This window comes from Watersipora subatra, chromosome 6 (genome assembly GCF_963576615.1).
Source record: "Watersipora subatra chromosome 6, tzWatSuba1.1, whole genome shotgun sequence".
Classification (NCBI taxonomy): domain Eukaryota; kingdom Metazoa; phylum Bryozoa; class Gymnolaemata; order Cheilostomatida; family Watersiporidae; genus Watersipora; species Watersipora subatra.
In genome coordinates this window covers 37,002,555-37,027,396 of record NC_088713.1, presented here as the reverse complement: position 1 = coordinate 37,027,396, position 24,842 = coordinate 37,002,555, and the positions used below count along the sequence as shown (strand labels likewise).

The 24,842-nt window shown below is 34.9% G+C and overlaps 1 protein-coding gene across 1 annotated transcript in view; it reads right to left on the bottom strand.

Annotated features, from left to right (window-relative positions):
• The window catches only part of LOC137398228 (nucleoporin NUP188-like), a 101,179-nt gene that overhangs the window by 56,411 nt on the left and 19,926 nt on the right, over positions 1–24,842 (bottom strand). Inside the window, exons 6-9 of the mRNA XM_068084335.1 lie at positions 19,770–19,832; positions 6,759–6,833; positions 2,998–3,218; positions 802–985 (exon numbers count right to left, since the gene is read on the bottom strand). Coding sequence (XP_067940436.1) covers positions 802–985; positions 2,998–3,218; positions 6,759–6,833; positions 19,770–19,832 — 543 coding nt within the window. The remainder of the gene's footprint in view (positions 1–801; positions 986–2,997; positions 3,219–6,758; positions 6,834–19,769; positions 19,833–24,842) is intronic.

Below are 24,842 nucleotides of genomic sequence, written 5' to 3'. Positions count from 1 at the left end.
GAGGATACGTATCTTCTGTAGGCAACATTTCGTGATTGTTTATTTATTACTACAGTTCAAGGCCAGTTTTAGTTCTCAGTCATCTACAAACTACATCGAGTATGTCTAGCTGTTTAGATTTCTACAATGTTTTCGCTAGCAAAACAACGTCAGAAAGGTTGAAACACTGTAAAAGCTAGAAGAATGATGAGGCTATATGCATGCAATGTAAAGCTGCGATAAATTGCACCGAGTCGAACACAACTGGATTAAAACGTCACCTGAACGGGGGCATATGGCATTAATGTTGATGAAGAGGGGAAGGCTAGAGACATTATTTCTAAGAAGCGAAATCGCATTGAGGAAGATGTTATCAGGGTGATTATATTTTTAATCAAGAACTATCTATCACTAGATCAAGAGTGAGCTGATGGACAGTGCTTTCCCAGATACATCCTTAATATTACATATGTTTACTCATTTGTGATTTCATGTTACACTACACTAGCCTTAAAAACAATAAAATATTGCAACTTATTTGTTCCTAAGCGAGATACTTTCCTTGCCTACACAGAAAACCACTTTCAGATGTTGTTACGTTGTATAATCAGCTGCAGACCGACAACTTGTAACAGGTGTGCTTGGGAATAATCTACATATGTATGGTACATCCATGTTGTCTCGATCTCATCTCGCAATTTGCTTCTTGTCTCATCTTGTCTCATGTGACTTAGCTATTTTGACTTCACTACTACTTAATTAATACATACATGTCAAAAAGGCTTTGATCAATGTTCAAAGCAATAAAATATAAGTGCATACCTTTCCACATCTGGCTACAGCCCAAGCAAGAATAAGAGGTCCATGCGAAGGAAACTCTCCCAGTCTAGTAACAAACATGATGTCAAGTTTTTGCATTAGTGACCTCTGATCACTCTGTGGGGAATCTTCAGGGGTTGGGTTATCCAATCTCATACACACAAGCACTATGAGCACCTGCAGTTGCCTGTCAAATGATTATTCCAATCTTACAAAGGAAACTAGAAGATAAATCCATTACAACCATGTTTGATAGGTGAAATAGCATGAAATTGAAAACTACAAAACTACCACTGGTTGCTTTCATAGTGGTTGCTGTACAGTTGACGCAGCTAAAAACATCTTTCAATGCAAATCATTTAAAATACTGGGAAATTCTCAGTCTTTATCCAGCACACTTATGTGCAAGTCCAATGACTGGTTTGAAAGTTCTTCAGTTATAGTTTCAGAGACATTGTCAACCACTCATAATTTCTAGGTGTAACGTGATGAATTACAAAGGTCAAGATTACGGCAAAAGATTTTGATCGTAAATAAACATTTCTAAATAAACATTCTCGGTTTCTCTCTCTCCCTCCCATTTGCTCTCTCTCCTCCATTTTTTCTCTTCCCCTTCTCCGGTTCATCTTTCTCTACCTCTTCATTTTCTCTCCCTCCCGCATGCTCTCCCTCCCGTATTCACTCCCTTTTCCGTATTCTCTCCCTCCCCGTTTACTCTCCCTCCCGTATTCACTCCCTCTCCGTATTCTCTCCTTCGTTTCCTCCCCCTCACTCTCCCCATCTTTCTTTCTCCTCATGCCTATCTATTTGATAGAGAAAAAGGCTGCATTACTCAGATCCCAACAACGATTCCCAACTATTTAAAACACAACGGCTTATGACCGTAACCAATGTTAACACAGCTTTCATAACTTGAGAGGTCGGGTGCTGCGGGTTCATGAGCTATCCTCTTCTGTCTGGAGTCAAATTTGCGACCTGGTCCTACTCTTTGGTTATACTTGGATAACAACACTTGCTTTGGAACTTTGGAGCTGCTTTACAAGCATGTTATTATTGGGTCCTTGTATAAAAAAGCTTTCAAGCACACCAAATTGCTGTGTGAATGAAAGGGACAGCAGTCGCTCAGTGTTAAAACTATCTTTTCCATTGTTACTAATCATCTGGTACAAGGGGAGTTGCTGTCTCTTTCTACCTAATCATCTAAAGTGCTCGAGTTTACAGCTCTGCCTGTAGACGATAAGTTAATTCAGACACCTCCAACCACACTGTTGCATCATGTAAAGGTCTTGTCTTGATTTTAGGTTAAATAAAGTCAGCATGAGGATTATTCTTATTGCAACTAATAAAACTTAAAAAAGAGATCTGTTAAATATAGTCTCAGTACCACGTTTACTAGCATAACTTTGTATAATGACAATGTATTGTAAAAACATCTTAGGGATGTTATGATGACCCCTGTGTAAGCACTAGTGCTGGGCAAGGGTAATAAAACTTGTTGGACTCGCGGGTTTATCTTCTCTCGAGTTTCGGGTAATAGAAATTTTGAGCATTTCGATCTTTCGGGTTCAGGTTTTGACTTGTGAGTTCGGGTTTTGGTACACGGATCCATCGAGTAGAGTGGATAAAAGCTCGATCTATTACGCCTTGCGCTCTAAGCACTGCTTGACAGCCCATCTGTTAACGCGGTGAGCACGAATAGAAAATAGTAATAAATACATTGAATAAAATTATAATTGCATTAGAAATTTTAAGATGTCTGATGTTGGAAAACTTTAGACATAAAACCCATATCAAAAAACCCTATACCTGAAAAACTTGTTGGCCAAGAAGTACTCGTGTCAAGCACTACCAGCTACCCGATACTCGAAAAACTCGAACGGAAGGTGGCTAAACTCATTGGCCAAGGGCCCAAGACGTACCCGTTCCCAGCACTAGTAACCACTAAACTATCATCATGATGACCTCCTTGTGTAACCACTAAACCATCATTGCGATGACCCCTGTGTAACCGCACATCCCGAATGACAATATTGGCTTCTCAGTTATTATCTAATTAAACACACATGTATGACACAAGCCTGACCTTCAGAAAAGCAGTTCCTAAATTTCATATAACAAAGCGATGACATTCTCCAGTTATTTTTAATCAAAGCTACTACAAAAAGGTCATTCTCAATAACTGTAAACTCTAGAACTCACTGTAGCCTGACGAGCAGAGGCTTGTGCAGATCAGTGATGAGATGTTTGATGGCAGTATGAGGATGCCCAGTGAGTGCCCTAGTTTTGAACTTAGAAATGAGGTCATGCAGGTAGGTCTGCTTGCATGTTGGCGTGTAATAGAGGTAGATTAGGAGTGTCTCCAGGACTATCACCTGTTCCTTCAGTAGCTGGTAGCACCAAGAGCTCTGATGTTCCTCCGTCTACCATGTACAAGAAATCATCTTTATTTAAGAATATTTAGCCTATAAGTTCTGTATTATTTGTGTGGCGATTCAACTATAATATCATTAAATAAAATATTATTCTTGCTTGCTCAAGATGAAGGTATGAGAGGTTATATATTCTTGGTCAACAACACCAGAGATGCTTGAAGATTATGCTAGAAAAGAAGTCAATATAGAATTAACATATAACTTTTATTATATTTAATTACATTTATAAAATTCTGGCTCTCCTGTAATCGCACAGAAGAAATAATATAGGATGTAATTCAGGTGCAATCATAGAAGACTGGTTCATGCAGCCCTAGAACTCCGAACACTCAGCTTAGCATAACTGCACCAATATCCCTCTATTATATTCAGGGCCAGCCATACAGCTAGTTGGAAACTCCAGTTGTGACAGTAGCAGAAGTTGCGGAAGAGTAGAAGCTGGTAACCAAATGGCACTAGCCATGCTCAAGCATATTTGGCCAGATGCGCCCAAGTTTGGGTTCAATTTGACAACATATAAGCAAATACGATTTACCCTAGAACACTTATGTATTCGCCTCATCTAACTTTCACGTTTTCACGGAGTCATCCTCTCGCGAAAATTTCATGTGCGAAACTAAACTATCATAACAAACGAGCGAAAACGCGAAATTAAATAGCTTTGTTCATTAATAGTCCAAGAAACAAATGGCAGCAAGCAATCAAATTGCATTATCGACCTCGCCCACACCCTTTTACCTGCGGTTCACAATTACAAACTATTGGTCTAGTCCCAAATTGAATTTTTTTCTTATTGGTGAACTGAACCTGAGGAATCTAATTATGTTTGTTCCACTGCATTTATTTTCACATCACTATATTTTTGCACTCGTCAGAGCTGCGAAATTAAGTTGCAGCGAAATTTTACTCTGTATGCTACTCACGAAACTAAATACTAGCAAAATATAAGTGTCCTAGGGTACTATATTTTCTAAGAAAAAATCATTTCAATCGTGATTCAGAACAGCGATTTTGATGTTAACAAATTTCATTTGAAATGTATCGTTTTGTTAGTTTCCAAGAGATATGATCTTAACTGGGCTGATATGTTTAATCTTAATTTACTTTTCTACCAATTATTATTATTCTTATTTCAATAAAAACTGCTTTTATATCTAAATTGAGAATTTTAAACCTTTTGCCATAAATTCTTGCAATACTCAGGCTCCCAATAGAAGCCAAACTCACCAAACCTTACAACAGATATACCCCTAAGGCTAGGCATACATGTAGTTATAAAAGCACACAGAGCTGGCTGGAAAAGTATACGAGACTACAGATATATATATAGTAGAACTTGTAGCATTTACGGCTGATAAACATGCTCACTGTTTTAACAATGCAATATTTGCAGTTGACTCAAGTCAAATGCAAACTTTTTGGCACATTGAATTAATTATCCAACAGAACCTTCCATCCATTCCAAAATGTTACCAAACTAAACCGTTAATGTTTCAGCTAGTTAGTTTATAACATAATGCACAAAGTACCTGTTATTTGACAGCACTGAGTAAATACAAGCTCACGCGATAAGATATGCAACTAATTTTTGACACTAATTGCTTACTAAATGCATGCTCTAGTGACATCGTTTCAACAATTCGGATTGACCACCAACAGAGGGAGTAGAAGGTGACACTAGTCATAGTAGCTTTAAGTGATGCAGGTTGGCATCGGGCCAGTCAGAAATGCTTCATAGAATGATATTTACAATATTACTTCTTCCTCTTGGTACAATTTGTCATCACATATTTGTGACCTCATGGATTTCTGTGGGTCTTCAGAGTTATAGCGAAAAAAAGAGAAAACCAAACAGCATACTGCAATTTAAACTCCTAACTAGTTATATAAATACACATCTCCTCAAATCTCCTGTTCAGTTTAGGGGGAAGGCATCAATAATCAATACTAAGGCATCAATAATCAAGACCATACAGCTATTTACATGTATATAGTATGATCAACACATTGACCAATTGTCTTATTCAACATGTAGGAGGGCATTTTCCCTAGCAAAACTTTGTAATTCCAGCAAGATCTTCTGTTATCCAAAGCTTTAGTTCAATGCTCGAGTTAGTTTCACTTAAGACTCAGTTGTTGGTTCGATAAAGTGTAGATAACTCCAACCGATATAAAAACAGCAAAGATCCATAACTCTTATCCTCATATTCAACATGTTTGGCTTGGAATAATTTGAATACTTCAGTTTCAGTCATTCGTTTTACATCAGGGAGGGGTTGATATGAACTGTTCTACACGGAATGCTAGCGCAAGCTGTGAGGCTAAAAGGTTATGAGTTAGCAATAGGTAGAGAGTCAAACCTCTACTTGGGTTTCCTTTACCAATTTCTCAACAGATGATACAAAGCAACAGCAAGTATGCGACTCGAAACTAAAACTTCCAACACATGACACTTTAAAATACTCGAAACATTGCAGTCGCATAACTCTTTCGCTACCGCAAGCCGATACATCGGCTTGCACAGTAATAAAAGTACAGACCGTAAGCCAATCTATCAGCTTATCAATAGGGTGTCACTTTTCTTTTTGTTACCAAGCCTACACATTAGCTAGACGAATCAAATTTTGTCTCCAACGAAACAACCTTATTGCCAATCATGTGCAACCAATAGAAAATGTTTTGGCTCAACAATTCCATTTTTAATTATTTGTCAAAACGGCAAAACCAGATCGTTATCGTCATAGATATAAGAAACACCGCATTCGTTCAACGCAATGAAAAGTTGCGAGAGTGAGATTTACTAAACAATTTTATAAATATCTTGTGGAGGATTTCTTTCTAAACATGATGCATTCTACAGTAAAACGATATCTGTTTTTATTCTCAAGATATTGCTTAAACACTAGCAGTATATCGGTTTTTCGAAAATCCGTTCGAATTAATTCGGGCAAAATAATCATTTGGTTAGAATTTAATGCAATAGCAAACGTTGAGAGATATTAAAAAACAAAAAATCAAAATAACTGTACATATTGCAATGACAGAACCGATGAGCTAAGTTAGGCTGAATTCTATCTAATTTGGGTAATTCAGGTTACGAAGGTTACACCTCGTATCTCTACCTCTGAATCTGTAAAAGCCTAGCCAACCCTTCGGTTCACCTGTCTCTACAGATTTAAATACAGAAATAAATATCATATAGGCCAACTGTGTGTTTGGTTTAGCAAAGTATCAAAGCTTCTCGGTCTATGGCATAGACTAAAGGAATTGCAGTGGATCTTATGCGGAAATATAATCTGAAAATTTTAACAGATGAATTCAATGTAGAGGAGGTTTGACTGTACAAGGGTGAAAAAAACCTTTTCGTAGTCGATGCGGGTGCTGACCAATAAGATAAAATCAATTGAACACTCATTTATTAGCTGGCCAACTACCGCTCAGCAAAAAGCCTAAAGGACCAATCTCAGCAAAACTATAGAATGACCAATAGGAGCAAAGAACGAGAAAGAATAGCCAATTAGAACATACCAAGAGGTGCCTGAGAGGACTGTCATAAAGTTCCAGAGGTTCCTTATTATAGAGCGACTCATATTCTGCTGACAGCTGTAAAGAGATAAGCTCAGGGTAAGTCACACAGGTAACAAATCCTCACAATCCTGACAAAATGGCAAAACGTTGGCAAATAAGCAAGTGGTGAGCAAGTAAGCAAAAGGTATGCGTATGGGCAAGCTGTCAAAGAACTCATATGACGATTCAACCAAACGACTAAAAAATAATCAAAGAACAAATACATGTAGTTAAGATTGAAGTAGTTCACAGAATTCATTTGCTAAATTATGAGTGATGAGCAAAACGAAACAAAAGCAAATAAAATTGTTTCATATAGACAAGCCTTTATATACAATATGAAATAGTATGGTGATGAAGGAATCCACGAATCAAAAATGGTCACTTGAGAAAAGTGAACATTCAAATATCGAGAGTAACAGCGGGAAAGACCCGAGGAAACTGGCTAAAATTTCCTATGCATTAGCTTTACCAGGACCATATGTAAATGCCATAAATTCATGTATGTATGGTTGTGTTCTCTTGCTACTGTGAAACGGTTGTTCTCTTGCTATGGTGTAGTGGTTGTGTTCTCTTGTTATGGTTATTCATATCAAACAAACTACTGCAAAGCTAAGAGGTAATGCAAAGCTACCAGCTACATATGGTTGGTCTAAAGTGTTGATGAAAGGGTGAGCCGTATAAAAAGAATTTTTGCCTGAAAAGTCATACCCCAGCAGTGAACATTGTAAACCTAAGCATTGCTTCTAATCCACCATGAACTTGCAGGAAAAGATATTCAACACACGCATCTGAGCAATCAGCAGCTTTTATATATTGACTAATGGCTTTATGCTTTGAATATTGAGCAAATCACACGGCACTTAGTCAAAATTCATGGCTGCATATTGATAAAGAATTTAGGGTGGTTGTGCCCACCCCGCAACATTAGTAAACCATTTTGCCTCATGAATTTGGACCATTTCCACTCTGCAAAATGTAGAATTGATCACAAGTAAAAAGGTGTAGTGAGCATCACCAAACACGGGGAGACAAATCTTAAAGGTTGACTTGCAGCAATATTTACATTACAGTTATTTGATACCAAAAGATTTACCATGTCTTACTCTGTTGTGTTGTAGGTGCAAAATATGTGGGAATGTGATTACAAGCTCTTAAAAGCTTAAAAACGAACAGCTAAAACAATGGCCGGAGGTTGGAATCCCTTTATTTTGATGAGGTATTCTACTCGAGGTGGATATTGTTTTGACACATGATGTTATGAAGTGAAATGAAAGGCCAACAAAATTTTCAATATAACATTTCTCGTAGCACTAGTTTATGACAAACACTTCGGGTTCTACCGGAAAACCCGTATAAAAAATAGATGCTTCGCTACTTTACGGTTTCGTTTCAGCTTGGCCTAATCATCTAGTCATAATCTGATCATGTGACCCAAATTTTCCACCATATGGCGCGAACAACTTCTGCAGCATTTTTCGACGATCACAGGTGACCAACAGGCTCCTCATGTTCATCAGGGGATGATATGCACCCACTCGAGCGCATGTCCACATATTTTGTACCCACAATACAGCAGAGTAAGACATGGTGAACCTTTTGATACCAAATAACTGTGATGTGAATTTTGTTGCAAGTCAACCTTTAAGATAATGTCAGTTCAGCTGAGTTAAATGTTAATATTTGTATACTTGGCATGCCATAGCTCTACTAAGTGACAAGCATTACTAATTAATAACATACTAAACCTGCCATAGCTCTACTAAGTGACAAGCATTACTAATTAATAACATACTAAACCTGTCATAGCTCTATTAAGTGACAGGCATTACTAAGTAATAACATACTAAACCTGTCATAGCTCTACTAAGTGACAGGCATTACTAAGTAATAATATACTAAACATGTCATAGCTCTACTAAGTGACAAGCATTACTAAGTAATAACATACTAAACCTGTCATAGCTCTACTAAGTGACAGGCATTACTAAGTAATAACATACTAAACATGTCATAGCTCTACTAAGTGACAAGCATTACTAAGTAATAACATACTAAACATGTCATAGCTCTACTAAGTGACAGGCATTACTAAGTAATAACATACTAAACCTGTCATAGCTCTACTAAGTGACAAGCATTACTAAGTAATAACATACTAAACATGTCATAGCTCTACTAAGTGACAGGCATTACTAAGTAATAACATACTAAACCTGTCATAGCTCTATTAAGTGACAAGCATTACTAAGTAATAACATACTAAACCTGTCATAGCTCTACTAAGTGACAGGCATTACTAAGTAATAACATACTAAACATGTCATAGCTCTACTAAGTGACAGGCATTACTAAGTAATAACATACTAAACATGTCATAGCTCTACTAAGTGACAAGCATTACTAAGTAATAACATACTAAACATGTCATAGCTCTACTAAGTGACAGGCATTACTAAGTAATAACATACTAAACCTGTCATAGCTCTACTAAGTGACAGGCATTACTAAGTAATAACATACTAAACATGTCATAGCTCTACTAAGTGACAGGCATTACTAAGTAATAACATACTAAACCTGTCATAGCTCTACTAAGTGACAAGCATTACTAAGTAATAACATACTAAACATGTCATAGCTCTATTAAGTGACAAGCATTACTAAGTAATAACATACTAAACCTGTCATAGCTCTACTAAGTGACAGGCATTACTAAGTAATAACATACTAAACATGTCATAGCTCTACTAAGTGACAGGCATTACTAAGTAATAACATACTAAACATGTCATAGCTCTACTAAGTGACAAGCATTACTAAGTAATAACATACTAAACCTGTCATAGCTCTACTAAGTGACAGGCATTACTAAGTAATAACATACTAAACATGTCATAGCTCTACTAAGTGACAAGCATTACTAAGTAATAACATACTAAACCTGTCATAGCTCTACTAAGTGACAGGCATTACTAAGTAATAACATACTAAACCTGTCATAGCTCTACTAAGTGACAGGCATTACTAAGTAATAACATACTAAACATGTCATAGCTCTACTAAGTGACAGGCATTACTAAGTAATAACATACTAAACATGTCATAGCTCTACTAAGTGACAAGCATTACTAAGTAATAACATACTAAACCTGTCATAGCTCTACTAAGTGACAGGCATTACTAAGTAATAACATACTAAACATGTCATAGCTCTACTAAGTGACAAGCATTACTAAGTAATAACATACTAAACCTGTCATAGCTCTACTAAGTGACAGGCATTACTAAGTAATAACATACTAAACCCGTCATAGCTCTATTAAGTGACAGGCATTACTAAGTAATAACGTACTAAACCCGTCATAGCTCTACTAAGTGACAAGCATTACTAAGTAATAACATACTAAACATGTCATAGCTCTATTAAGCGACAGGCATTACTAAGTAATAACATACTAAACCTGTCATAGCTCTACTAAGTGACAAGCATTACTAAGTAATAACATACTAAACATGTCATAGCTCTATTAAGCGACAGGCATTACTAAGTAATAACATACTAAACCTGTCATAGCTCTACTAAGTGACAAGCATTACTAAGTAATAACATACTAAACCTGTCATAGCTCTACTAAGTGACAGGCATTACTAAGTAATAACATACTAAACCTGTCATAGCTCTACTAAGTGACAGGCATTACTAAGTAATAATATACTAAACCTGTCATAGCTCTATTAAGTGACAGGCATTACTAAGTAATAACGTACTAAACCCGTCATAGCTCTACTAAGTGACAAGCATTACTAAGTAATAACATACTAAACATGTCATAGCTCTATTAAGCGACAGGCATTACTAAGTAATAACATACTAAACCTGTCATAGCTCTACTAAGTGACAAGCATTACTAAGTAATAACATACTAAACCTGTCATAGCTCTACTAAGTGACATGCATTACTAAGTAATAACATACTAAACATGTCATAGCTCTACTAAGTGACAAGCATTACTAAGTAATCACATACTAAACCCGTCATAGCTCTACTAAGTGACAGGCATTACTAAGTAATAATATACTAAACCTGTCATAGCTCTACTAAGTGACAGGCATTACTAAGTAATAACATACTAAACCTGTCATAGCTCTACTAAGTGACAGACATTACTAAGTAATAACATACTAAACCTGTCATAGCTCTACTAAGTGACAGGCATTACTAAGTAATAACATACTAAACATGTCATAGCTCTACTAAGTGACAGGCATTACTAAGTAATAACATACTAAACATGTCATAGCTCTACTAAGTGACAAGCATTACTAAGTAATAACATACTAAACCTGTCATAGCTCTACTAAGTGACAGGCATTACTAAGTAATAACATACTAAACATGTCATAGCTCTACTAAGTGACAAGCATTACTAAGTAATAACATACTAAACCTGTCATAGCTCTACTAAGTGACAGGCATTACTAAGTAATAACATACTAAACCTGTCATAGCTCTACTAAGTGACAGGCATTACTAAGTAATAACATACTAAACCCGTCATAGCTCTATTAAGTGACAGGCATTACTAAGTAATAACGTACTAAACCCGTCATAGCTCTACTAAGTGACAAGCATTACTAAGTAATAACATACTAAACATGTCATAGCTCTATTAAGCGACAGGCATTACTAAGTAATAACATACTAAACCTGTCATAGCTCTACTAAGTGACAAGCATTACTAAGTAATAACATACTAAACATGTCATAGCTCTATTAAGCGACAGGCATTACTAAGTAATAACATACTAAACCTGTCATAGCTCTACTAAGTGACAAGCATTACTAAGTAATAACATACTAAACCTGTCATAGCTCTACTAAGTGACAGGCATTACTAAGTAATAACATACTAAACATGTCATAGCTCTACTAAGTGACAAGCATTACTAAGTAATTACATACTAAACCTGTCATAGCTCTACTAAGTGACAAGCATTACTAAGTAATAACATACTAAACCTGTCATAACTCTACTAAGTGACAGGCATTACTAAGTAATAACATACTAAACCTGTCATAGCTCTACTAAGTGACAGGCATTACTAAGTAATAATATACTAAACCTGTCATAGCTCTATTAAGTGACAGGCATTACTAAGTAATAACGTACTAAACCCGTCATAGCTCTACTAAGTGACAAGCATTACTAAGTAATAACATACTAAACATGTCATAGCTCTACTAAGTGACAGGCATTACTAAGTAATAACATACTAAACCTGTCATAGCTCTACTAAGTGACAGGCATTACTAAGTAATAATATACTAAACCTGTCATAGCTCTATTAAGTGACAGGCATTACTAAGTAATAACGTACTAAACCCGTCATAGCTCTACTAAGTGACAAGCATTACTAAGTAATAACATACTAAACATGTCATAGCTCTATTAAGCGACAGGCATTACTAAGTAATAACATACTAAACCTGTCATAGCTCTACTAAGTGACAAGCATTACTAAGTAATAACATACTAAACCCGTCATAGCTCTATTAAGTGACAAGCATTACTAAGTAATAACATACTAAACCCGTCATAGCTCTACTAAGTGACAAGCATTACTAAGTAATAACATACTAAACATGTCATAGCTCTATTAAGCGACAGGCATTACTAAGTAATAACATACTAAACATGTCATAGCTCTACTAAGTGACAAGCACTACTAAGTAATAACATACTAAACCCGTCATAGCTCTATTAAGTGACAGGCATTACTAAGTAATAACATACTAAACATGTCATAGCTCTACTAAGTGACAAGCATTACTAAGTAATAACATACTAAACCCGTCATAGCTCTATTAAGTGACAGGCATTACTAAGTAATAACGTACTAAACCTGTCATAGCTCTACTAAGTGACAGGCATTACTAAGTAATAACATACTAAACATGTCATAGCTCTACTAAGCGACAGGCATTACTAAGTAATAACGTACTAAACCCGTCATAGCTCTACTAAGTGACAAGCATTACTAAGTAATAACATACTAAACATGTCATAGCTCTATTAAGCGACAGGCATTACTAAGTAATAACATACTAAACCCGTCATAGCTCTATTAAGTGACAGGCATTACTAAGTAATAACATACTAAACCCGTCATAGCTCTATTAAGTGACAGGCATTACTAAGTAATAACGTACTAAACCTGTCATAGCTCTACTAAGTGACAGGCATTACTAAGTAATAACATACTAAACATGTCATAGCTCTACTAAGCGACAGGCATTACTAAGTAATAACGTACTAAACCCGTCATAGCTCTACTAAGTGACAAGCATTACTAAGTAATAACATACTAAACATGTCATAGCTCTATTAAGCGGCAGGCATTACTAAGTAATAACATACTAAACCTGTCATAGCTCTACTAAGTGACAAGCATTACTAAGTAATAACATACTAAACATGTCATAGCTCTATTAAGCGACAGGCATTACTAAGTAATAACGTACTAAACCCGTCATAGCTCTACTAAGTGACAAGCATTACTAAGTAATAACATACTAAACATGTCATAGCTCTATTAAGCGACAGGCATTACTAAGTAATAACATACTAAACCTGTCATAGCTCTACTAAGTGACAAGCATTACTAAGTAATAACATACTAAACCCGTCATAGCTCTATTAAGTGACAGGCATTACTAAGTAATAACATACTAAACCTGTCATAGCTCTATTAAGTGACAGGCATTACTAAGTAATAACATACTAAACCCGTCATAGCTCTACTAAGTGACATGCATTACTAAGTGATAACATACTAAACATGTCATAGCTCTATTAAGTGACAGGCATTACTAAGTAATAACATACTAAACCTGTCATAGCTCTATTAAGTGACAGGCATTACTAAGTAATAACGTACTAAACCCGTCATAGCTCTACTAAGTGACAAGCATTACTAAGTAATAACATACTAAACATGTCATAGCTCTATTAAGCGACAGGCATTACTAAGTAATAACATACTAAACATGTCATAGCTCTACTAAGTGACAGGCATTACTAAGTAATAACATACTAAACATGTCATAGCTCTACTAAGTGACAGGCATTATTAAGTAATAACATACTAAACATGTCATAGCTCTACTAAGTGACAGGCATTACTAAGTAATAACATACTAAACATGTCATAGCTCTATTAAGTGACAGGCATTACTAAGTGATAACATACTAAACATGTCATAGCTCTACTAAGTGACAGGCATTATTAAGTAATAACATACTAAACATGTCATAGCTCTACTAAGTGACAGGCATTACTAAGTAATAACATACTAAACATGTCATAGCTCTATTAAGTGACAGGCATTACTAAGTAATAACATACTAAACATGTCATAGCTCTACTAAGTGACAGGCATTACTAAGTAATAACATACTAAACATGTCATAGCTCTACTAAGTGACAGGCATTACTAAGTAATAACATACTAAACATGTCATAGCTCTACTAAGTGACAGGCATTACCAAGTAATAACATACTAAACCTGTCATAGCTCTACTAAGTGACAGACATTACTAAGTAATAACATACTAAACCTGTCATAGCTCTACTAAGTGACAGACATTACTAAGTAATAACATACTAAACCTGTCATAGCTCTATTAAGTGACAGGCATTACTAAGTAATAACATACTAAACATGTCATAGCTCTACTAAGTGACAGGCATTACTAAGTAATAATATACTAAACATGTCATAGCTCTACTAAGTGACAAGCATTACTAAGTAATAACATACTAAACATGTCATAGCTCTATTAAGTGACAGGCATTACTAAGTAATAACATACTAAACATGTCATAGCTCTACTAAGTGACAAGCATTACTAAGTAATAACATACTAAACATGTCATAGCTCTACTAAGTGACAGGCATTACTAAGTAATAACATACTAAACATGTCATAGCTCTACTAAGTGACAAGCATTACTAAGTAATCACATACTAAACCTGTCATAGCTCTACTAAGTGACAGGCATTACTAAGTAATAACATAATAAACATGTCATAGCTCTACTAAGTGACAAGCATTACTAAGTAATAACATACTAAACCCGTCATAGCTCTATTAAGTGACAGGCATTACTAAGTAATAACATACTAAACATGTCATAGCTCTACTAAGTGACAGGCATTACTAAGTAATAACATAATAAACATGTCATAGCTCTACTAAGTGACAAGCATTACTAAGTAATAACATACTAAACATGTCATAGCTCTATTAAGCGACAGGCATTACTAAGTAATAACATACTAAACATGTCATAGCTCTACTAAGTGACAGGCATTACTAAGTAATAACATAATAAACATGTCATAGCTCTACTAAGTGACAAGCATTACTAAGTAATAACATACTAAACCCGTCATAGCTCTATTAAGTGACAGGCATTACTAAGTAATAACATACTAAACATGTCATAGCTCTATTAAGTGACAGGCATTACTAAGTAATAACGTACTAAACCCGTCATAGCTCTACTAAGTGACAAGCATTACTAAGTAATAACATACTAAACATGTCATAGCTCTATTAAGCGACAGGCATTACTAAGTAATAACATACTAAACCTGTCATAGCTCTACTAAGTGACAAGCATTACTAAGTAATAACATACTAAACCCGTCATAGCTCTATTAAGTGACAGGCATTACTAAGTAATAACATACTAAACATGTCATAGCTCTACTAAGTGACAGGCATTACTAAGTAATAACATAATAAACATGTCATAGCTCTACTAAGTGACAAGCATTACTAAGTAATAACATACTAAACCCGTCATAGCTCTATTAAGTGACAGGCATTACTAAGTAATAACATACTAAACCCGTCATAGCTCTATTAAGTGACAGGCATTACTAAGTAATAACGTACTAAACATGTCATAGCTCTATTAAGTGACAGGCATTACTAAGTAATAACATACTAAACCCGTCATAGCTCTATTAAGTGACAGGCATTACTAAGTAATAACATACTAAACATGTCATAGCTCTACTAACTGACAGGCATTACCAAGTAATAACATACTAAACATGTCATAGCTCTATTAAGTGACAGGCATTACTAAGTAATAACATACTAAACATGTCATAGCTCTACTAAGTGACAGGCATTACCAAGTAATAACATACTAAACATGTCATAGCCCTACTAAGTGACAGGCATTACTAAGTAATAACATACTAAACATGTCATAGCTCTACTAAGTGACAGGCATTACCAAGTAATAACATACTAAACATGTCATAGCCCTACTAAGTGACAGGCATTACTAAGTAATAACATACTAAACATGTCATAGCTCTACTAAGTGACAGGCATTACTAAGTAATAACATACTAAACATGTCATAGCTCTACTAAGTGACAGGCATTACTAAGTAATAACATACTAAACCTGTCATAGCTCTATTAAGTGACAGGCATTACTAAGTAATAACATACTAAACATGTCATAGCTCTACTAAGTGACAGGCATTACTAAGTAATAACATACTAAACCTGTCATAGCTCTACTAAGTGACAGGCATTACTAAGTAATAACATACTAAACATGTCATAGCTCTACTAAGTGACAGGCATTACTAAGTAATAACATACTAAACATGTCATAGCTCTACTAAGTGACAGGCATTACTAAGTAATAACATACTAAACATGTCATAGCTCTACTAAGTGACAGGCATTACTAAGTAATAACATACTAAACCTGTCATAACTCTACTAAGTGACAGGCATTACTAAGTAATAACATACTAAACATGTCATAGCTCTACTAAGTGACAGGCATTACTAAGTAATAACATACTAAACCTGTCATAGCTCTACTAAGTGACAAGCATTACTAAGTAATAACATACTAAACATGTCATAGCTCTACTAAGTGACAGGCATTACTAAGTAATAACATACTAAACCTGTCATAGCTCTACTAAGTGACAGGCATTACTAAGTAATAACATACTAAACCTGTCATAGCTCTACTAAGTGACAGGCATTACTAAGTAATAACATACTAAACATGTCATAGCTCTATTAAGTGACAGGCATTACTAAGTAATAACATACTAAACCCGTCATACCTCTACTAAGTGACAGGCATTACTAAGTAATAACATACTAAACCTGTCATAGCTCTACTAAGTGACAGACATTACTAAGGAATAACATACTAAACCCGTCATAGCTCTACTAAGTGACAGGCATTACTAAGTAATAACATACTAAACCTGTCATAGCTCTATTAAGTGACAAGCATTACTAAGTAATAACATACTAAACCTGTCATAGCTCTACTAAGTGACAGGCATTACTAAGTAATAACATACTAAACCCGTCATACCTCTACTAAGTGACAGGCATTACTAAGTAATAACATACTAAACCCGTCATACCTCTACTAAGTGACAGGCATTACTAAGTAATAACATACTAAACCTGTCATAACTCTACTAAGTGACAGGCATTACTAAGTAATAACATACTAAACATGTCATAGCTCTACTAAGTGACAGGCATTACTAAGTAATAACATACTAAACCTGTCATAGCTCTACTAAGTGACAGACATTACTAAGTAATAACATACTAAACATGTCATAGCTCTACTAAGTGACAGGCATTACTAAGTAATAACATACTAAACCTGTCATAACTCTACTAAGTGACAGGCATTACTAAGTAATAACATACTAAACATGTCATAACTCTACTAAGTGACAGGCATTACTAAGTAATAACATACTAAACCTGTCATAACTCTACTAAGTGACAGGCATTACTAAGTAATAACATACTAAACATGTCATAGCTCTACTAAGTGACAGGCATTACTAAGTAATAACATACTAAACCTGTCATAGCTCTACTAAGTGACAGGCATTACTAAGTAATAACATACTAAACATGTCATAGCTCTACTAAGTGACAGGCATTACTAAGTAATAACATACTAAACCCGTCATACCTCTACTAAGTGACAGGCATTACTAAGTAATAACATACTAAACCTGTCATAACTCTACTAAGTGACAGGCATTACTAAGTAATAACATACTAAACATGTCATAGCTCTACTAAGTGACAGGCATTACTAAGTAATAACATACTAAACCTGTCATAGCTCTACTAAGTGACAGGCATTACTAAGTAATAACATACTAAACATGTCATAGCTCTACTAAGTGACAGGCATTACTAAGTAATAACATACTGAACATGTCATACCTCTACTAAGTGACAGGCATTACTAAGTAATAACATACTAAACATGTCATAGCTCTACTAAGTGACAGGCATTACTAAGTAATAACATACTAAACATGTCATAGCTCTATTAAGTGACAGGCATTACTAAGTAATAACATACTAAACATGTCATACCTCTACTAAGTGACAGGCATTACTAAGTAATAACATACTAAACATGTCATAGCTCTATTAAGTGACAGGCATTACTAAGTAATAACATACTAAACATGTCATAGCTCTACTAAGTGACAAGCATTACTAAGTAATAACATACTAAACATGTCATAGCTCTATTAAGTGACAGGCATTACTAAGTAATAACATACTAAACATGTCATAGCTCTATTAAGTGACAGGCATTACTAAGTAATAACATACTAAACATGTCATACCTCTACTAAGTGACAGGCATTACTAAGTAATAACATACTAAACATGTCATAGCTCTATTAAGTGACAGGCATTACTAAGTAATAACATACTAAACATGTCATAGCTCTACTAAGTGACAAGCATTACTAAGTAATAACATACTAAACATGTCATAGCTCTATTAAGTGACAGGCATTACTAAGTAATAACATACTAAACATGTCATAGCTCTATTAAGTGACAAGCATTACTAAGTAATAACATACTAAACATGTCATAGCTCTATTAAGTGACAGGCATTACTAAGTAATAACATACTAAACATGTCATAACTCTACTAAGTGACAGGCATTACTAAGTAATAACATACTAAACATGTCATAGCTCTACTAAGTGACAGGCATTACTAAGTAATAACATACTAAACCTGTCATAGCTCTACTAAGTGACAAGCATTACTAAGTAATAACATACTAAACATGTCATAGCTCTACTAAGTGACATGCATTACTAAGTGATAACATACTAAACATGTCATAGCTCTACTAAGTGACAGGCATTATTAAGTAATAACATACTAAACATGTCATAGCTCTACTAAGTGACAGGCATTACTAAGTAATAACATACTAAACATGTCATAGCTCTACTAAGTGACAAGCATTACTAAGTAATAACATACTAAACATGTCATAGCTCTACTAAGTGACATGCATTACTAAGTGATAACATACTAAACATGTCATAGCTCTACTAAGTGACAGGCATTATTAAGTAATAACATACTAAACATGTCATAGCTCTACTAAGTGACATGCATTACTAAGTGATAACATACTAAACATGTCATAGCTCTACTAAGTGACAGGCATTATTAAGTAATAATATACTAAACATGTCATAGCTCTACTAAGTGACAGGCATTACTAAGTAATAACATACTAAACCTGAAAATAACAATAAGAAGGTTAGAATAAGCTGTTACATACTGGTGTCATGACTCTAGTTGCCACGATTTTGTAGAAAACACCTTAAACCTGGAAAAGAAGACCTCACTAAAATCTCACTGTCAAAGGAAAAGCAGAAATTTTTCTACTGAAAGCCTGTTTCCAATTGGTGTAGCTAAGCTCGACATCAACTCAGATTCTTCAAGCTCTAGTTTGCCAATTAACGGTGTTGAAATTTCAAAACAAGTAAAACTCAAACACAACAATGTGAATAGTCAAAGTACGGGCAAGAGAAGCAACTCACCAGTTTGTAGAACTGGCCTGAGCCGTTGCTCTCTACATCGTCCAAGAACTTGCTATAAACTCCCTGTAAAAAGAAAGCCAAGTGACAATAGAAAAGCATACTGACACCAGCTCGGCATGCCTACCTGTTCCACAAAGCATTGTACAAATTAATTTCATATGAGAATATTAAAGCGCCCGGAGTTCATGCATGAACCTAGTCAGGCTTTAGAACATCCAATGGTCATGAATAACAAATGAATCAATAGTCTGGCTATTGAATAATTGTGATTGGTTCAATCTGTAAGGGAGACAATCCAAGGTAAGTTGAAAAATAATATGAAGTTGTTTGAAAAGGACTTGAGAACAAAATGAATTGAGAAATGACTTTTATTAAAGTTACTATTTTCATAATTTAACATCATATATTAAAATCTGAAACAATAGAATAATAGAGCATAGTACAAGACAGATAACATAATAGGCAGTAGTAGCATATAATCTAACAGATCATGGTATATGTTGCTATAATACATTACATAAAGTATGACAATATAATTTATCATAGTGTACTCTTATCTATATCAATAAATCCCTCTTTGTCGTTACGTGTTTGTCTGGTAATTTTTGTAAACCTTATGCGTTTTGGCCAATGTCATTAAGGCTCCACACATACTGTAAAACCTCTATTTGAGCACCATGGCGCTGTATTTTTCAACCCTTCCTTTATAGTGACATTCAAATAAATGGCTGCGCTTTATTTTTCAATTACATGTAGCTGGTCAGAATTTTGGGAATCTAAATTTCACCCTTTTATGGGCGGAGCGATAGTAATGTCGCGTATATTCTGCACTCTCCTCCGGGAAGAGCAACTTTAATGCCATCAGCCTCACCATTTTTGCTTAACTGTTTTTTATATACATCAAAGTATTAGACAAAGTTAAGCAAGGAACTACTTTGAATAAAACATATTAGCCTGATACAGTTATTACTTAATTCGATAGCGTTGCTTCCAAAGTTTTAAGGAAAAACTGAAAAGCTTAGAAGTTGGATAAGGGACTTCGAAATGTCCTAATTCTGGCTGCTAATACGTTGTATGGTGTTACTGGAAAGTATTCTCATCAAAACATTTTAAAGCCTTCAGATCAGGCTGTAAACCACATTATGGATGAACTTGAATATAATCGATCGGATTTAGATTTCAGTGACTTCAAATCAGAATGTAATTCTGATAATTGTGATGATGAATTTAATCAGACATTGAAACCATGGAAACACTACAAATACAACGGAATAATTGGATATCATTGATGTAACCCGAGTCATTATTAGTACTATTTTGGTGAAATTTTTTTTTTTGATTTCTTCCTACTATGGGTTCTTAAAGATAAAGCATGAAGAATGTAAAAGCAAATAGTGGTGTTCAATTAAATGGTGGTCCTGTATTTTTTATCTCTTCCTATATTAATAATAGAGGTGTTCTATTAGAGGTAGTGCTTAAATAAAGGTGGCACTCAAATAAAGGTTTTATGGTATACGCTATGTTCCTTCCTTCAGTTCCCTAAAAATAATTAGTTTTAAAACTCTTGGTTCCTGATAACCAGCCTCTTAACCCTTTGACCGGGTAAAAGCCCGGCAAAAACACCCGAAAGTCGTGTAATTTATTTTTCAATTTCAATAAAATCGATATTTTATGAACATGCATTGCTCAAATCTTAAATTTATTTCTATGAACAAAATCTTTTGTACATAAACATTCATTTACATATCTACTACTACAAAAAAATACAACCATGTGCAAATGTCCCTGTATGAAATGCTTGGAAGCATTTTTTTCGGTAGAGTCAAACCTATAACGTAACCGTGCGAGCTACCATAACAATCGTTTTTCTCTGTATATTCGAAGTATATTAAAAGTTCAAAAAGTATACTTCACTTCTATTATTTGAATTATTTTTCATTCTGATCAGACAAAAAATCACTAACAATCGCAGGATCAAATAATCTTTTATTTTACCGTTTTGAAAGTCGAGCCGATGTTGACTGGTTTTTCCAACTTTTATTCTTTTCCAAGGAAGCGCGATTTGTTTAGCTTTTAGCACAAAGCAACGCCTCTCAGATAATTGTTTCATATTGTAAATCATCGACTAATATCTTGTTGATGATATTTAAAACTTACTAGTGTTCATATCCTTTATTTAACGTTACTAGGTAACAGCTTTATAAACGTCTACTGAAAGCGACATAAATGTCATTTCCCCACGCAACGGGTAAACGACATTTTGGTCGTTTCCCCAGCCAAAGGGTTAAACATCCGTCTGGGATCTATCTGATTGAAAATGGAAGAAATCGCGGGCATCACTGGTCTTATTGCTAGTATAATATAAAAACCCTAATATAATATAAAGCAACACAATATATTAGTATGTTTATTTAAGGTGATAGAAAATATTGTAAAAGTGATAGAGTACCACAGTGCCTTACCGAGATGCCATTTGACAAAAGCTAGGAATACTTTTTAAGCATCCATGATGTATACCAATATAGCAGCAACGCTAGCAGCTGATACTTGAGGCTACCGATGTATATGTCGATTTGTAGCACATGGCATTCAGAGAAGTGATTGTTCGCCAGTAAATACATAGGTCAAAGAAATTCCTTCTTCTGGCCAGCAGGTTGAACAGCGCCAAAAACCAATTTATAAAAACCTACAGGTTCCCTTTCATAGTTTGCTCAAACACGGTTAATAAGATGTTGGTGAGGTTTCTTTTAGATTTTAAAACATTTATATACTAAAACTAAGTCGCGTGTTATGTTGGCAGCTTAACTAGTAAGTGTTAATATCTGACCCTAGAACAAGTCAGCAGGTTATGTTAACAGCTAGCTCTGCGAAACAAGGCAGTAGGTTATGTTAACAGCTAGCTCCGCGAAACAAGCCAGTAGGTTATGTTAACAGCTGACTTGCTGAAACAAGCCAGTAGATTATATTAATCGTTGACTAACTAAAACAAGCCAGCAAGTTATGTTAATAGTTGACTAACTACAACAAGCCAGTAGGTTATGTTTGATTGGTGTATGCCATGTCATTCATCAAGCCTACAAGTGTTCATCATGTGAACCATTAATAACTAGTACAGTAGACGCTCCTATAACACAAATTTGACATGACTTAAAACAATGATGTAGAGTTTTGTATGCAGAGTTTGATAGTAATGTCGCATATATTCTGCACTCTCCTCCGGGAAGAGCAACTTTAATGCCATCAGCCTCACCATTTTTGCTCAACTGTTTTTCATATACATCAAAGTATTAGACAAAGTTAAGCAAGGAACTACTTTGAATAAAACCTATTAGCCTGATACAGTTATTACTTATTTCGATAGCGTTGCTTCCAAAGTTTTAAGGAAAAACTAAAAAGCTTAGAAGTTGGATAAGGGACTTCGAAATGTCCTAATTCTGGCTGCTAATACGTTGTATGGTGTTACTGGAAAGTATTCTCATCAAAACATTTTAAAGCCTTCAGATCAGGCTGTAAACCACATTATGGATGAACTTGAATATAATCGATCGGATTTAGATTTCAATGACTTCAAATCAGAATGTAATTCTGATAATTGTGATGATGAATTTAATCAGACATTGAAACCATGGAAACACTACAAATACAACGGAATAATTGGTTATCATTGATGTAACCCGAGTCATTATTAGTACTATTTTGGTGAAATTTTTTCTTTTGATTTCTTCCTACTATGGGTTCTTAAAGATAATGCATGAAGAATGTAAAAGCAAATAGTGGTGTTCAATTAAATGGTGGCCCTGTATTTTTTAGCTCTTCCTATATTAATAATAGAGGTGTTCTATTAGAGGTAGTGCTTAAATAAAGGTGTCACTCAAATAAAGGTTTTATGGTATACGCTATGTTCGTTCCTTCAGTTCCCTAAAAATAATTAGTTTTAAAACTCTTGGTTCCTGATAACCAGCCTCTTAACCCTTTGACCGGGTAAAAGCCCGGCAAAAACACCCGAAAGTCGTGTAATTTATTTTTCAATTTCAATAAAATCGATATTTTATGAACATGCATTGCTCAAATCTTAAATTTATTTCTATGAACAAAATCTTTTGTACATAAACATTCATTTACATATCTACTACTACAAAAAAATACAACCATGTGCAAATGTCCCTGTATGAAATGTTTGGAAGCATTTTTTTCGGTAGAGTCAAACCTATAACGTAGCCGTGCGAGCTACCATAACGATCGTTTTTCTCTGTATATTCGAAGTATATTAAAAGTTCAAAAAGTATTTTTTTCGGTAGAGTCAAACCTATAACATAGCCGTGCGAGCTACCATAATGATCGTTTTTCTCTGTATATTCGAAGTATATTAAAAGTTCAAAAAGTATACATCACTTCTATTATTTGAATTATTTTTCATTCTGATCAGACAAAAAATCACTAACAATCGCAGGATCAAATAATCTTATATTTTACCGTTTTGAAAGTCGAGCCGATGTTGACTGGTTTTTCCAACTTTTATTCTTTTCCAAGGAAGCGCGATTTGTTTAGCTTTTAGCACAAAGCAACGCCTCTCAGATAATTGTTTCATATTGTAAATCATCGACTAATATCTTGTTGATGATATTTAAAACTTACTAGTGTTCATATCTTTGTTTAACGTTACTAGGTGACAGCTTTATAAACGTCTACCGAAAGCGACATAAATGTCGTTTCCCCATGCGACCGGTAAACGACATTTTGGTCGTTTCCCCAGCGAAAGGTTTAAACATCCGTCTGGGATCTATCTGATTGAAAATGGAAGAAATGCTGGGCATCGCTGGGCTTATTGCTCGTATAATATAAAAACCCTAATATAATATAAAGTTACACAATACATTAGCATGTTTATTTAAGGTGATAGAAAATATTGTAAAAGTGATAGAGTACAACAGCCTTACCGAGATGCCATTTGACAAAAGCTAGGAATACTTTTTAAGCATCTATGATGTACACCAGTATAGCAGCAACGCTAGCAGCTGATACTTGAGGCTACCGATGTAAATGTTGATTTGTAGCACATGGCATTCAAAGAAG